The sequence below is a fragment of the Euprymna scolopes genome, chromosome 35 (genome assembly GCF_053919585.1).
Source record: "Euprymna scolopes isolate OS-2025 chromosome 35, ASM5391958v1, whole genome shotgun sequence".
Taxonomy (NCBI): Eukaryota; Metazoa; Mollusca; class Cephalopoda; order Sepiida; family Sepiolidae; genus Euprymna; species Euprymna scolopes.
In genome coordinates this window covers 24,604,951-24,620,093 of record NC_136516.1, presented here as the reverse complement: position 1 = coordinate 24,620,093, position 15,143 = coordinate 24,604,951, and the positions used below count along the sequence as shown (strand labels likewise).

Below are 15,143 nucleotides of genomic sequence, written 5' to 3'. Positions count from 1 at the left end.
CTATGAGGCATGTGGACTAAATGGTACGTTGAACTATAAGGCATGTGGACTAAATGGTACGTTGAACTATGAGGCATGTGGACTAAATGTTACGTTGAACTATGAGGCATGTGGACTAAATGGTACGTTGAACTATGAGGCATGTGGACTAAATGTTACGTTGAACTATGAGAGATGTGGACTAAATGGTACGTTGAACTATGAGGCATGTGGACTAAATGTTACGTTGAACTATAAGGCATGTGGACTAAATGGTACGTTGAACAATGAGGCATATGGACTAAATGTTACGTTGAACTATGAGGCATGTGGACTAAATGTTACGTTGAACTATGAGAGATGTGGACTAAATGGTACGTTGAACTATGAGGCATGTGGACTAAATGGTACGTTGAACTATGAGGCATGTGGACTAAATGGTACGTTGAACTATGAGAGATGTGGACTAAATGTTACGTTGAACTATGAGGCATGTGGACTAAATGGTACGTTGAACTATGAGGCATGTGGACTAAATGGTACGTTGAACTATGAGGCATGTGGACTAAATGGTACGTTGAACTATGAGGCATGTGGACTAAATGTTACGTTGAACTATGAGGCATGTGGACTAAATGGTACGTTGAACTATGAGGCATGTGGACTAAATGTTACGTTGAACTATGAGGCATGTGGACTAAATGTTACGTTGAACTATGAGGCATGTGGACTAAATGGTACGTTGAACTATGAGGCATGTGGACTAAATGGTACGTTGAACTATGAGGCATGTGGACTAAATGGTACGTTGAACTATGAGGCATGTGGACTAAATGGTACGTTGAACTATGAGGCATGTGGACTAAATGTTACGTTGAACTATGAGAGATGTGGACTAAATGGTACGTTGAACTATGAGGCATGTGGACTAAATGTTACGTTGAACTATGAGGCATGTGGACTAAATGGTACGTTGAACTATGAGGCATGTGGACTAAATGTTACGTTGAACTATGAGGCATGTGGACTAAATGGTACGTTGAACTATGAGGCATGTGGACTAAATGTTACGTTGAACTATGAGAGATGTGGACTAAATGGTACGTTGAACTATGAGGCATGTGGACTAAATGTTACGTTGAACTATGAGGCATGTGGACTAAATGGTACGTTGAACTATGAGGCATGTGGACTAAATGTTACGTTGAACTATGAGGCATGTGGACTAAATGTTACGTTGAACTATGAGGCATGTGGACTAAATGGTACGTTGAACTATGAGGCATGTGGACTAAATGGTACGTTGAACTATGAGGCATGTGGACTAAATGGTACGTTGAACTATGAGGCATGTGGACTAAATGTTACGTTGAACTATGAGGCATGTGGACTAAATGGTACGTTGAACTATGAGGCATGTGGACTAAATGGTACGTTGAACTATGAGGCATGTGGACTAAATGGTACGTTGAACTATGAGGCATGTGGACTAAATGTTACGTTGAACTATGAGGCATGTTGACTAAATGGTACGTTGAACTATGAGGCATGTGGACTAAATGGTACGTTGAACTATGAGGCATGTGGACTAAATGTTACGTTGAACTATGAGGCATGTGGACTAAATGGTACGTTGAACTATGAGGCATGTGGACTAAATGTTACGTTGAACTATGAGGCATGTGGACTAAATGGTACGTTGAACTATGAGGCATGTGGACTAAATGGTACGTTAGAACAACAACAATTACAATTATAGATGCTTTGTTGCCTAAAGGGTGGATATTCTAAGCTGGTTTTCAGCTCATTTAGTGTTTCTTTTTGCCTTCTCGATTTGAAGTTAATTTTTTTTTAATTTGACGTGAACATTAGGATACTTCAATTAAAAGTCAAATATGAACAGGTAAAATTATAGAGGAATAAAAGGCGAATCAAATGAGGTATAGATTGTTTAAACAGTTACATTAAATTCAGCTTAAATTTGCGATTTTTTGAAAGAATGACAAGTGCGGGCTTTTTACCCCCACCTCCCCCATTTATACTTAATCTAAATCATTGCAACCATATGCAATTGCCTTATATGTCATGCCATTTGTGTAGGCAATTTTTAATTATCGGAGACACCCAACATTCTTAATTTTATGTAAATAGCCCTGACATCTTCCTCGAGTCGTAATTTTATAGGATTGGGAAACGCCTTACTATTGCAATAGCCTCTGCGCCTCGCCTCATAAATTTTTTCAATCATCGATAGATTTTGACATAAACTTAGTTCAAAACATTGAATTTCTTTTACGATTGTCATTCGTATTTCAGCAACTTACGTAGGGTCATATCGGGCCACAAGAAACAGGAAGACGATACACTGGGTAATTTGACTCGATACAAAAATAGAATAAGTTCATTGGTACGAATACAATCCTTCGGTTAAACCACAGCTACCGAGGGAGAAGCCCGGTGAACATGACAGCATGACGTCATTACCAGATCAACATGTAGGTAAAGGTGCCTAAAGTTTCCGGTATTCAACTACGTGGCCATAAAAATATTTTTCGTTACCTTAGATTGTGGCTGTGGTAATTTATGAAAGTAGTTCAGGTATTAATGTCTAAGGAAAAAGTAAATCGTAAGCTAAACGTTTTGGTTTCGATTCTCGGTGATGGCACTCGAGTCATTTCTTTTTTTAACTTTTTAAATCATTACTATATGTGGGTCGATTATAAGCTATACTCCCATAAATTTGTTTTTGTTCATCTATTGATATTCACATTTAAAACTATTTTTCTATTTATTTAAAAAGAAAATACAACTTTGTTATATATAGGTCTTGGAATTGCATTCATCTGCAAAGATCTAGCTACTTTGCATATTCTTTTAAACATTCATTTTAATTAATTCCCAATTTGGGATGATCATCTTTAATTAACTATTACATGTAATTATATTCATGCAGATATTCTACATGATTTATACTTGCATAATATTTGCGTAAAAAGATAAAAGAAAACGCAAACCTTTTTCTATATATATTTATGTATGCGTATATACATTCGTTTGTAAAAATTGCCTACCAAACTCCTCTGTTACTTTTTTATCTGCAGACAGGAAACTTCATATATAGGGTATTTGAACCTATGCTAAACTTTATATTTGGGTTTTAGTCGGGGGAAAATCTGTGCAAAAGTGTGAAAATAAAAAAATGGAATTTTCCAGATGAAGGTTGAACGACAGCATTATGAATATACATGCATAACGTAATAGCTATTGGTTAATGTTGTAATTTTTAACCTTGCAACAAACATGTCTCCATAGTTCAGGCATTAATGTCAAAGAAAAAAGTAAATCGTAAATAAAACGTTTTGATTTCAATTTCCAGTGGTGGCGCAAGAGTCCTTTCTTTTTTAATTCTAAAGCATTATGATACGTTGGGTCCAATAAAATCTATAATCCTATAAAGTTTGGTATTTTTGTGTCTGTTGATAATCATAGTTTAAACCCTTTTTTCTATTTTTTTTTTTTAAGAAAATACAGCTTTCTTATATATGTGTCGTGGAATTACATTCATCTACAAAAGATCTACTAAATTGGAATATTTTTGAAACACCCATTTTAATTTATTCCCTATTATTTTATTTCTGTTTTCATATGGAATGATTATCTTTAATGAACTATTACATGTAATTATATTCATGCAGATATTCTACATGATTTATATTTGCGTAATATTTGCGTAAAAAGGTTATAGTAAACACAAACCTCTTTCTATATATATTTATGTATGCGTGTGTGTGTGTGTGTGTATTTGTTTTAAAAAGTTTGCCTACCAAACTCCTCTGGCGGTTTTTGGTCTACATACATGAAACTTTATTTATAAAGTATTTGATCCCATGCGAAACTTTATGTTTGCTTTTAGACGGGGAAAATCGATGCAAAAGTGTGAAAATTAAAAACATGCAATTAGCCAGGTGAAGCTCGAGCGACGGTATTATGAATATGCATGCGTAACGTAATAGTTATTGTTTCATGTCTTAATGTTTAGCCTTGCAGCAAACATATCTTCATAACTCAGACATTAACGCCAAAGGAATAAGGATTCTTTCTCATCGAGTATAACTCCCCACTTAATTAAGTGATTAATTTGTTTATTAATAATATTATTTATCAATTAATTGCTTAATATAAAAAATAATTGATTAATTAATTTATCAATTTAATTATTTATGAATCAATTGATTAATTTATGAATCAATTAGTTTATCAATTACTTAATAATCGGATAATTCATCAGTTAATTTGTTAATTTATTAAATATTTGATTAATTTATTAATTACTTTGTTAATTTAATCATTTATTAGTTAATTTATTAATTAATTGATTGATTTATAAATAAATTGGTTATTAAATTAATTATTGCATGATTTATTCATTATTTGATTACTTTATTAAATAATTGATTAATTTATTTATTAATTTGTTTATGTAATAATTAATTCATACTTTATTAATTAAATGGTTAATTATTTACTTCTTGCTATGAATACTTCATTATAATAAAAGTTTTTAATTTACAAAAAAGTATTTTTTATATAATTTCAAATTTATGCTAATTAGTGGGACATTTTTGCTAGTGTTAATGTTCTGATGAAAAAAGTTTATCTTTGAGAGTCCCTGAGTTAAAAATGTTACTTTATTATAGTTACTAGTTTTTATTTTTGATTCATATTGCAATTTATTCCACTTTTATCTTCTTTTCACTTTTCTTAAATACTCAATTTAGTAAATTGACTTTTCTATGATAGCAATAGGTTCTAATATATTTGTTATTTTACTATATGATGTATATATATATTCTGCTTATTATACAAACATTATAGGTTACATATGTGTATACATGTTTAAGTGGAATCCCAAAAATTTTAGTGTCGCCACCAGAAAAGAAAAAAACAACCATAAAAAACAAGACAGGGAAGTATTGACAATAATGTTATCATGTTAATTCAGATTAAAGCGAAAACTTAGGCCAATAAACAACAGTTAAGTTAATAGAATACTAACACCTCCCTACTACGACAGCTTAACCACACTAAATCATATTTCCTTCATCCTCCCCTAACGCTACTCTTTTCCTTTACCACACCTCCCTACAAACCCTTACTGCTCACAGTTACAAAGTAGACATCCCGTTTTCTTCCTGAACGTAAACCACACCCGAATATCTTATAAAACTAATGTAATTTTTACTCTCGTTTCAATATCGATTTCTTGGTCTGATGAAGTGTTATCCTTGAATTGGGATTCCACTGAAACACGTATGCACATATGTAACCATGTTTGTATAATAAACCGCTTATATACCAGCTCTTTCCTGCATCGAGCACTCTTTAATAATCACGCTAGTTTCATTGCATACAGGAAACCAAACGCAACCTATTTTTGGCATGTCGATTTATCATTTCAGCTCAACGGAATTTCGCTCGCAGACAAAGACGCACCACGGTTGAACGAAAACCTCGCCAAGCGTATTCATCGAAACAATTAGAAAGACTTGAAAATGAATTCAAGGTATTTATCTTATTTATACTAGCAGGGAGACCCGACGTTGTCCGGGACTGAATGACGATCAACAAATATTTCACCCTTCTTATTGATAAAAATGATCATTTTTACAGGGAAATATTTTACGTTATACCGGCCAATAAAGATAATAAAATTTTAGCAAAGCATTTCTTCTTTAAAGAAAAAAAAAAGACTTATTATAATCTGGAGATATAGCTAAGTCGTAGAGCATTCGACTACATATCGAATGATCCCGTGTTCAATCCCAGGTGTACCTCATCATTTTATTTGAATTTTTTTCTTATTAATGAGTTCAAATTACAATAAACGAAGAAGTACCATTAAAAAAATCACTGCAAATCATTTCTTTGTGTGCATATATTAAAACTAAACATTATCAGCCCTTGATCTTGAAAAATAGTTTGCACCATCCCTAGGTCAGAGATCACTACCATGTCAGGTTTGGTTATGATCGGTCCCGCGGTGTGGGCTGTAAGAAAGTATATATCCATAATATATAACTTTGACCTTCACATTGGAAAATGGTGTGCACCATTCCTTAGGTGGGGGACCATCATCATACTAGGACAACAGCATATTCTTTTCATTGTTTTGACTCTCGAGTGTGTATCCGTTGATATCTTATATGTCTTTATATAGAGTGATGTGGTTCTCGGTTGATTAACTGTGTCTGTCTGTGTCGGATATATACTCGAAAGTCAAAAAAATTAAAAGAATATTGTTTTAGCCCTAATAATAATATATACGAAATCTGCAAGAATTAAAATATTATATTTAAGCGTACTTTACGGCCGGGCTTTGCCGGGTATTCCTGATAGCTTAGATAAATACTTTTGCAGTTTTAACAAAAATGCTACAATAATATCAGAACGTTTCCATTTACACTGGACATCTACAGAATGCCAACATCAATATATTACATATGAATGAGTTCCACTGTGGAATTTCCACAGGTCCCGCTAGTTTACCATTATTATTCTATACCCTACTTTATTCTTGTGAATAAAAATGTTCATTATATGACCTGGAACTCAGACGAGCAATTGTCATGAAAATAATGATAGAACAGAGACAAGTTAGTAACGCATCTTCTCTAAGAAAGAGGTTGCAGGGATTAGAAAAGGGCATCACCTACTAAGTTTTTATTTTTAACTAGCAATCGGTGCCCGGCGTTGCCCCGGTGTTTTGAAGTGTATGCTGAGGAAAAAAAACGGTCAATTTTTAAAAAACTTTGACCCCTATTATGACCTCTTAACATTTATTGTTTAGGGATCAAGTAAAGTTAATAAGTTAGATCCATGTCCAAGGAATCTATATATAAAATATCACGTGTTCAGACCTTAAATTGTAGGAGGAGTTTGTTAGAGTTCTCAAAGGTCTAATTGTTGAATATTGACCACTTAATCGCCAAATTTCTGTCGAAAACCTATCACATCGATTTTCCCAAATCTCAGTACCCTGTATATCAAATTTCGAATCTGTAGGCTTAAAATTGACAGAGTTTTAGCGTAGGGAAATGCACACAGACGCACAGACACACACATACACTATCACTTATACATATATATAAACATAAACATCATATATATAAGGATAATAGTACGTCATATATATAACAAAAGACCATTATTTACTGAAGTGAAAGGAAAACCCGGGGGAACTTTACCCAAAAATAAATCTATATTTTTTTGCGTGTATTGATAGTCTGGTACTTATACAGTTTAGTGACGACATTAAAAAATGGAAATATTGAAAAAAAAAATTTTATTGTACGTAACTGTTATAGACTGAAGTTCTCCGAAAAAAAATTTCACTTCATTTGATCAAGTAGTTTTGTTCTTACAGCGAAAAACAATGATTTATCACGGCTACGTCAACGTGGCCATTTTGGAAATGTTATTGCAGACCCAGGAATTCCCCAAGGGCAGGTAACTGCCGTACATAGCAGAATACCTCCATTTTAGACCAATCTAGCCCTTTTTCCCCCCACCAGAATGAGATTTATTTATTATTTTTTTTTTTGCGAAGACAGATGCCATTTTTGGGGTGTTTTTTTTTTTTTTAATTTGTAACAGAAGTAAATAAACGAAGTTTCGAAGTTATGCGTGTCCAACTGAGCATGTTTCGAAAATAATCTCGTATAAAAATTTTTCAATTCTTTGCATTCTTCAATTTCTTTGCATATTCAATAGTATTCTTATTTTAAAAAAAAAACGCAAAAAAATTGCAGATTTAAAAAAAAAAAAACGTAAAAAAATTGCAGATGTATTGTGCGCATCTCAATATGGCGAGAAAAAAAAGGCTAGATTGCGAAATTTGGCCTAAAATGGAGGTATTCTGCTAGGTACATTTCCAAAATGGCCACTTTGACGTCGTTGTGATAAATAATTGTTTTTCGCTGTAAGAACAAAACTACTTGATCAAATGAAGTGAAATTTTTTTCGGAGAACTTCAGTCTATAACAGTTACGTACAATAAATTTTTTTTCAATATTTCCATTTTTTTAATGCCGTCACTAAACTGTATAAGTATCGATAGTCTTATCAACACCCCTTTTTTCTATTTATTTAAAAAGAAAATACAACTTTATACAAATTCCCTATTAGTTTTTTTTTCGGTTCTCTTATACGATGATCATCTTTATTTAACTATTACGTGTAATTATATTCATACAGATATTCTATATGATTTATATTTGCGTAATAGTTGCGTAGAAATGAAGAAAATCAAATTTACTGTGTATTTATCGTGTTGCCATAACAACGTGACGTAGCCAAGGACGGTAGTGGACGTGAGTGTGTGTGCGTGTGTGCGCGTGTTTTCGTGCTGTATTGTTTGTAGTAGTAGTACTAATAATCTTTGCTGTTGTGTGAATGGCGGACGTTGAGTCGGAGGTTGGATTGTGATGTCTGCAAGTTTCGTATTTTTGTAATTTGTAAATGGCAAGTTAGAAAAAAATTAAACCCTTCCAAGATGGACAATAAATAAGACCAAAATATTTTATGGTAAAGTTAAGAGCGTAAGAACTATACTTTTTTAGGAGATGTGATTATTGGATTAACCAATCAGAAATCGTCTGTGGCACACACATCTCTGTTTTTATAGATATATAGATAGATTGCAAAAAGGTTACATGAGTTGAAAACATCCATTGTTTGTGATAGATTTGCCGCGAAAATTTAAAGAGTTCAATAGTGTGCCGCCATGTATAAAAGGTTGGAAAGCACTAGTCCATGGCAACATTTCAAATGACCGAGATCTTTCTGAGTCTCTCTCCTCTGATTTTAAGCATGTGAGACAATGGGGAAAAAGGTGGCTGGTTAATTTTAAAGCGTCTAAAACCAAGCTTTTCCCTTTCCACCATCAACGCTCCGCCCCATCTGACCCCAATTGTAATTTTCATTACTAATGATTACTATAATGTCCAATTTCTACTGTACACTCTTTAACCCTTATCCTTGAGTGGCCTCTTGGCCTTGATAATGTGGTGATGCCTATGTAAAAAAAAAAAATTCCTAATGAACCACCCCCTTAAGTAAACACTTCATCAAATTTCCACACTAACGTAATGTACTTGCAATAACCCTTATCCCTGAGTGGCTTCCGGGCCTTGATAAGTGGTGACCACCGTGTAAAAAAAAAAAAAGAAAAAAATGAATGGCCCTTTGGCAAGGGTCTGACCTTCACTCCTGATCTGAAATGGAGCACATACATCAAATTCGTTGAATTGAAATGGTTGGATCATTGTATCTCTCTAGTAGATATTTCACTTTTGGTGCAATTCTTTACCTGTATAAGAGTCAAGTACGTCCAAGAATGGAGTACTGTTGCCATATCTTTGGCGGAACTGCTCCGAGTATCCTATCCTGCCTACACAAAGTTGAAAATCGGCTTCGAAACTTAGTAGGTGATGCCCTTTTCTAATCCCTGCAACCTCTTTCTCAGAGAAGAGGCGTTACTAGCTTGTCTCTGTTCTATTATTATTTTCATGACAATTGCTCGTCTGAGCTCCAATCTATGGTCCACTTCTTATCAAACTTTCATAAAGAAACTCATCTAGATACAACCACTATCAACAATTCCCTCCACTCTCCATTTGTGCGTAAATTTAAACGCAAATACCATGAACAAAGCTTCTTTCCTAGAACTGCCAACCTGCTGAACGCTGATCTGCTGACCTGCTTTCTAGCTGACTGCAATATGGTTGTCTTCAAGTTCAATGTAAATAAGTTTTTGATGAGCCGTCCCCTTAGATAATAAAATTATACCAAATTTCCACTACTAGCCATTACTGCACCGTTGACCTGATGACTACCGTAAACCTATTAACCCTTACCTCGAGTGGCCTTCAGGCATTGATAATGTAGTAACTCCCTTCTAAAAAAAAAATGGATAAAATTACGATTTTTATTAAAGGAAGCCAAAAAACATCTACATTCTCGTTTTAGTTTAATTCGATTCTTATTTACTTTTTTTCTCCCCACGAAAGTATACAGGGTGCAAGGATAAAATTGTTGCCCTAGAAAAGATGAAATAGTTCCATTTCCCTTTGATGAAAAACGGTTTTACTTTTTTGTAGCAGACCAGCTACTAATTGGTCAGTTGTGTACAATCCCAAGAGCGATAAGAGGCTTCTATCATTTCTGAAAGTGACACACTGTTCAACGAGCGACATCGGAGATGCGCCACTGTACACCTCATGCTCTCTACCGATCAAAGTTATGACAACAGGACCATTGCCAGCACCCTCAAAATGCAAATCCGGATGGTTTAATGCTAGAGTTATGGTCTTTGGTGTGGTTTCAAGTGAGGGTCACATCATGCCACCTCACATTTTCGAAGTCAGCTTGAAAGTTAACACCAAAATGTACCTGGATTTACTGAAGAGTGTGGTGATCCCCTGGTGGAATCAGGTGGCCGCTGGCAGACCCTAGGTGTTGCAGCAAGACTCGGCGCCGGGGCACAAGTCAAAAGAGACCTAAGCTTGGCTTTAAAAGGAGTACTATGGCTGTTTACCATTCTCTCACTGTCCCCCTCGTTCCCCTATATGAACATACTGGACTACTTCGTTTGGTCATACATTGAGAACATCACCAACATGACCTCCAACAACACCAAAGCCAGTCTGATCGCCGAGTATTCGTCGAGCTCCCACCAGCGCTTATGGAAAAGGCATGTTCCCAATTCCGGGCCCCTATCGAGGCGGTGAACGTTTTAAAATAAAGCTGTAGTGTTGTTTTCTTTAGGGCGACACTTTTATCGTTCAATCCTGTACATACATTCAAAGTCGATTTTCTGTGAGGCAGAAAGCGAGAGACACACAGATAGCTAGAGTGGAAGGCGTAGAGGAAGCGGTTGACGATTGCGGTAAAAATTTAAGTGTCGACGTCAGTTACACTTATTTCAGTGTAATGTTTGCAATTTGTTCAGTTAGATAAAACAGCGGGGGGTTCGTTATTATAATAAATCTTTGTTTCTCGCCTACATATATATACGTGATTGGATTACGCTGTCTAAGTGCACGAGGCGAACGAAAACTTTCTGTTCCTCTCCTCAGGAGGTGAAAGTAACAGATAAAGTGTGTTTGTAAACGTGAAATAGAGCGAGAGATGAATTTAACAAAGCGCATATGACAGCGTATGAAAATATCAGCAGCAGCGAACAATGAATGGCAAGCGATTGTATTAGCAGCAGGAGCAGCGTTTGAACGCGTATGCAAATTGGCAAGTGTGAAGAAAAAATACGTCTGCAGAAAAAGAAAAGAAAAGGATGTCACGTGACAGGGGGAAACAAAGTCGACGCCGAAGGAGACGGACGAGTAAAGTGGAGACGAGAATGGGCTGGCTGAAATCAGCGTAAATCCCCATTCCAAAAAGAAATATTACTTTTATAACGTAAAATAATCGGTACATCTTTTTTTGGACGCCAGCGCGCCAGGATGCCAGGACGCCAGATTACAATCCGCCATTTTGGTTTGCTAAAAGTTATGCCAAAAAGTACGCCAGTCATATTCCTTCACGAAAACAAATTTCTACAGAAGACAATTATTTGTACATTTTTATCAAGCGAATGAACATAAAAGTAGATATGAAAAATCATGTTTATTATTTTTTAAATCCAACAACAGAGCCGAAGTCGATGTTTTCTTTCTAAAACAAAATTGACTTTTTTCATAAATTTCGGTGTGGCTCACCGGGAAAATATTTTTTCTAAAGAATAAAACCGAATAAAGTTTATTTTTTACAAGAATCTTTATTCATTTATCTAGCCAATAAAATTACGTATCAAAAACCACGTTTATCATTTTTTAAAATATTGTCGAAAAAAAGAGAAAAGCGTTACAGTTTAGATAGACGAGAGACGTTTTAAGTGGTCTTGAGACGGGAGAGCAGCGGTAATAGATGCTTGTGTTAAAATATAGATAGAGAAGGAAATGGGCAGATAGAGAGAGAAGGCGTCGTACTTTTTAACTTCAATTTTTTTATTTTATTCTTCGAACTATAATCCTCATCTTCTAGTTGTTGTTTTCTACGACGTTTCGGCCAAATATTCCTCTGGATAGGAATGTCGAATCCTCCAACTACACCCACAGCAATAGCTGCCTTCAATAGCTGTTGTAATCTTACCACGGTTTTCTCTGACCGGCTTTGAGTGTGAGCGAAACCACTACCTCTAGACAATGCTCATCGTGAGTCGTAGACATTCCGCATTTCTGTTCACTGCATGGTGAGCCCCGAAGGGCAATCAAAGTTGGATTTTTGGGACTTATAAATCCAATGGTTCTTCGGATTGTTATATTATTGAACGTCGTGAAAACAGCAACTAAAAGATGGGGATAGTAGTCCGAATAATTAAATAAAATCAATTATACAATTTACTCATCTCCGGAATAATTTCAAACGAATTCAATAATATTCAATTTTCTTAGGGTGACCGAAAAAAACGGGCCCCAACTCTAATTAGGCCCCGTTTCTTAGTGTTTTGTCCGAATGAAATGAAACTTCGGTCACAAATAGTTTATTATATTCAAAACATTACATCAAAACACTAGGGTCTTTGGCCTTTTTTTCTCCGTTCTACAGCATATGTTCTAGACGCCCTCCATTTACCTTTTGTTTATTGGGGGGGGGTCACACTGTGTGTGTGTGTGTATACACGTTAGATATATATATATATATATATATATATATATATACGTTTGATTGAACTCTTGTTGAGCGATCTTTTAATTCCAGCAGGCATATTATATAGAATGGCGTCCAGAACCTGTTGGTTCGCCATATTTTCTCAAGCGCTTTCTATCGGGCATCCGATTGTCGTCAGGAGCAATTATTGTTGCTTTCTTTTTCTTTATTTTTTTAGGCTTGGTGTATTTATAAATTTTTTATTATTTTTTTATTGGCTATAAAGGTGGGTGCAGAAGGGTTGGGGCGAATTATTTATATTTTATTTTTGTTCAGTTTCCATTTCCCTATTTTATAGTTTATTAATTTAGTTTCAGGTTAGTTATTAAATACGGTTAATATATTTGTCCCGATGTTAAATGAGATCCGATTTAAAAAAGGGCTGTAGCTTTTCAATAAGTATGGCTTCTGGTAATTTTAGTCGCTCTGTGCAGTTGTTAAGATATCGAATTTTAGTATTTTTATTTAGGATATTTCTAATGTCGGACGAGTGTAGTTTTTTATTGTGGGATGTTAGGTGTTGTTTTATGCCACTATTGTCAGCTAAATGATAGGTTAGTCTTTGGGAGAGTGTTGTTGTTGTGTGGCCAATGTATGCGTTGTTCTATATAATGTGCCTGCCGAAATTAAAAAGACCGCTCGGCAAATCGAAAAGATATCCAACAAGATCAGAAAAGGGAATAACTCTATGGTGTTCAATAAAACGTGTCTAAATAATGACTTGCTGCCAATATATATATATATATATATATATATATATATATATATATATATATATATATATATATATATGCTGTACCTGGCTCAGTTTGTTTAAAAGTTTTAAAAAAGCAAAAAAAAAGAAAAGGTATTTTTCTTATATTTATGTTCTCAATAATTGTGTATACACATTCTGAGGTGTTCCTTTTTCTGTGCAGATGTAAAGATTTTCTGATTTGCCGACTATAGAACACGCAACATATACTTGTCAATGTGAGAAGCAATCAGGTTGTAGATATAAGTAACACAAATCTCAAAATTGTCTCTGAGCCTTGTTAATGTTTATTGCAAACGCCAAGCGATTTGTGATGTGCAGCATTTTCAATTAAAAAGATATATCCGTTGAAATCATTCAATGCACGTTCGGTGCCGATTCTTCCTGAGGTTTACTGAGAGCAAAACATGGGGTTTAATTTTACTATGGACATTTATGTGAGCACGCACTGAAAAATCTCGTAAATTAAACAGTTTAACCAATTTTCTTTTTGTATGAAAGTGTACTGTTTTGTATTTCGTCTTTTGTTTATAAAATTTTATTTTTATTTAAAAAAGTCTTTTGCTTTTATATAAAAAGTACGATTGTTGAATTTTATTCTTTCGATTATTTTCGATTGTGTTGGTGTATGCGCAATTTAAAGCAAAACAGATTAACACGGAATGAAATTGGAATTTTCGTTCCATTTTCAAAACACTCTCAAAACAGAGCGCCCTCGATAAATTCTGAATGTTATTATATTTATGTTTGGATATGAATTCCTAAACTCATTTCACTCTAAAGAATTTAGGCGAGTGAAATAGGAATTAACCACAATTAGTAAAATTGTCCCCAAGCAATGACAAACAATTAAACAGGCTCTTCGATAAATCGGTTTCGTGTATCCGTTATGTGGTTCCAAAATACAGGGGATAGATTTACCAGAAAACTTTATTTGAAATTGAGCACCTCTAAAAGTCATTAAATATTGGTTTTCTTTTTGCGTTTTCTTTCGGTAAATTAAAAAAAAATAATCTAAGGGGTGTGTGCATTGTACAAGTAATATTTTTTATCGGTTAAATTTTTAACGATTTTTATGTCAAATATTTTTTCTCTCTCCCACAGAAGAGACGTTGCGAACCTGTCTTTGTTTTATCGTTATTCCCATGGCAAGTGCTCGTCTGAACTCCAATCTCTAGTCCCCCTCGCCAATCTTTCACGAAAAACACCCGTCTAGCTGAAACTGCTTTCATTAATTTTCCCCACTCTTTATGCGTACCTAAATCCAAACGTAGATTCCATGAGCAGAGCTTCTTTCTTAGAAGTGCACGACTGTGGAACTCTCTTTCGTTTGCCTGTTTCCTACCTGACAACAACTTGGATGTCTTCAAGTCCAACATAAACAAAGTCCTAACAAACTGCTCCATAGACACCATATCAAATATCCAGTACTAATGATTACTACGATACTATCTTATTGATTACTGTACACGCAATAACCCTTATTCCCGAGTGGCTTCCGGGCCTTGATAAGTGGTGAACTCCATGTAAAAAAAAAACTAAAAAAAAACACATTTACTGTTTAAAAAATGAATTATATACGATACATTTATAAAACTAAATCAACATAATAAAAAAACGGTTTACTGATATTTATTATTTGTGAAAT

General features: G+C 34.6%; 1 protein-coding gene across 1 annotated transcript in view; it reads left to right on the top strand.

Annotated features, from left to right (window-relative positions):
* Positions 1-15,143, top strand: part of LOC145259736 (uncharacterized) — a 48,041-nt gene that overhangs the window by 14,934 nt on the left and 17,964 nt on the right. The window contains exon 2 of the mRNA XM_080117436.1: positions 5,439-5,542. Coding sequence (XP_079973562.1) covers positions 5,439-5,542 — 104 coding nt within the window. The remainder of the gene's footprint in view (positions 1-5,438; positions 5,543-15,143) is intronic.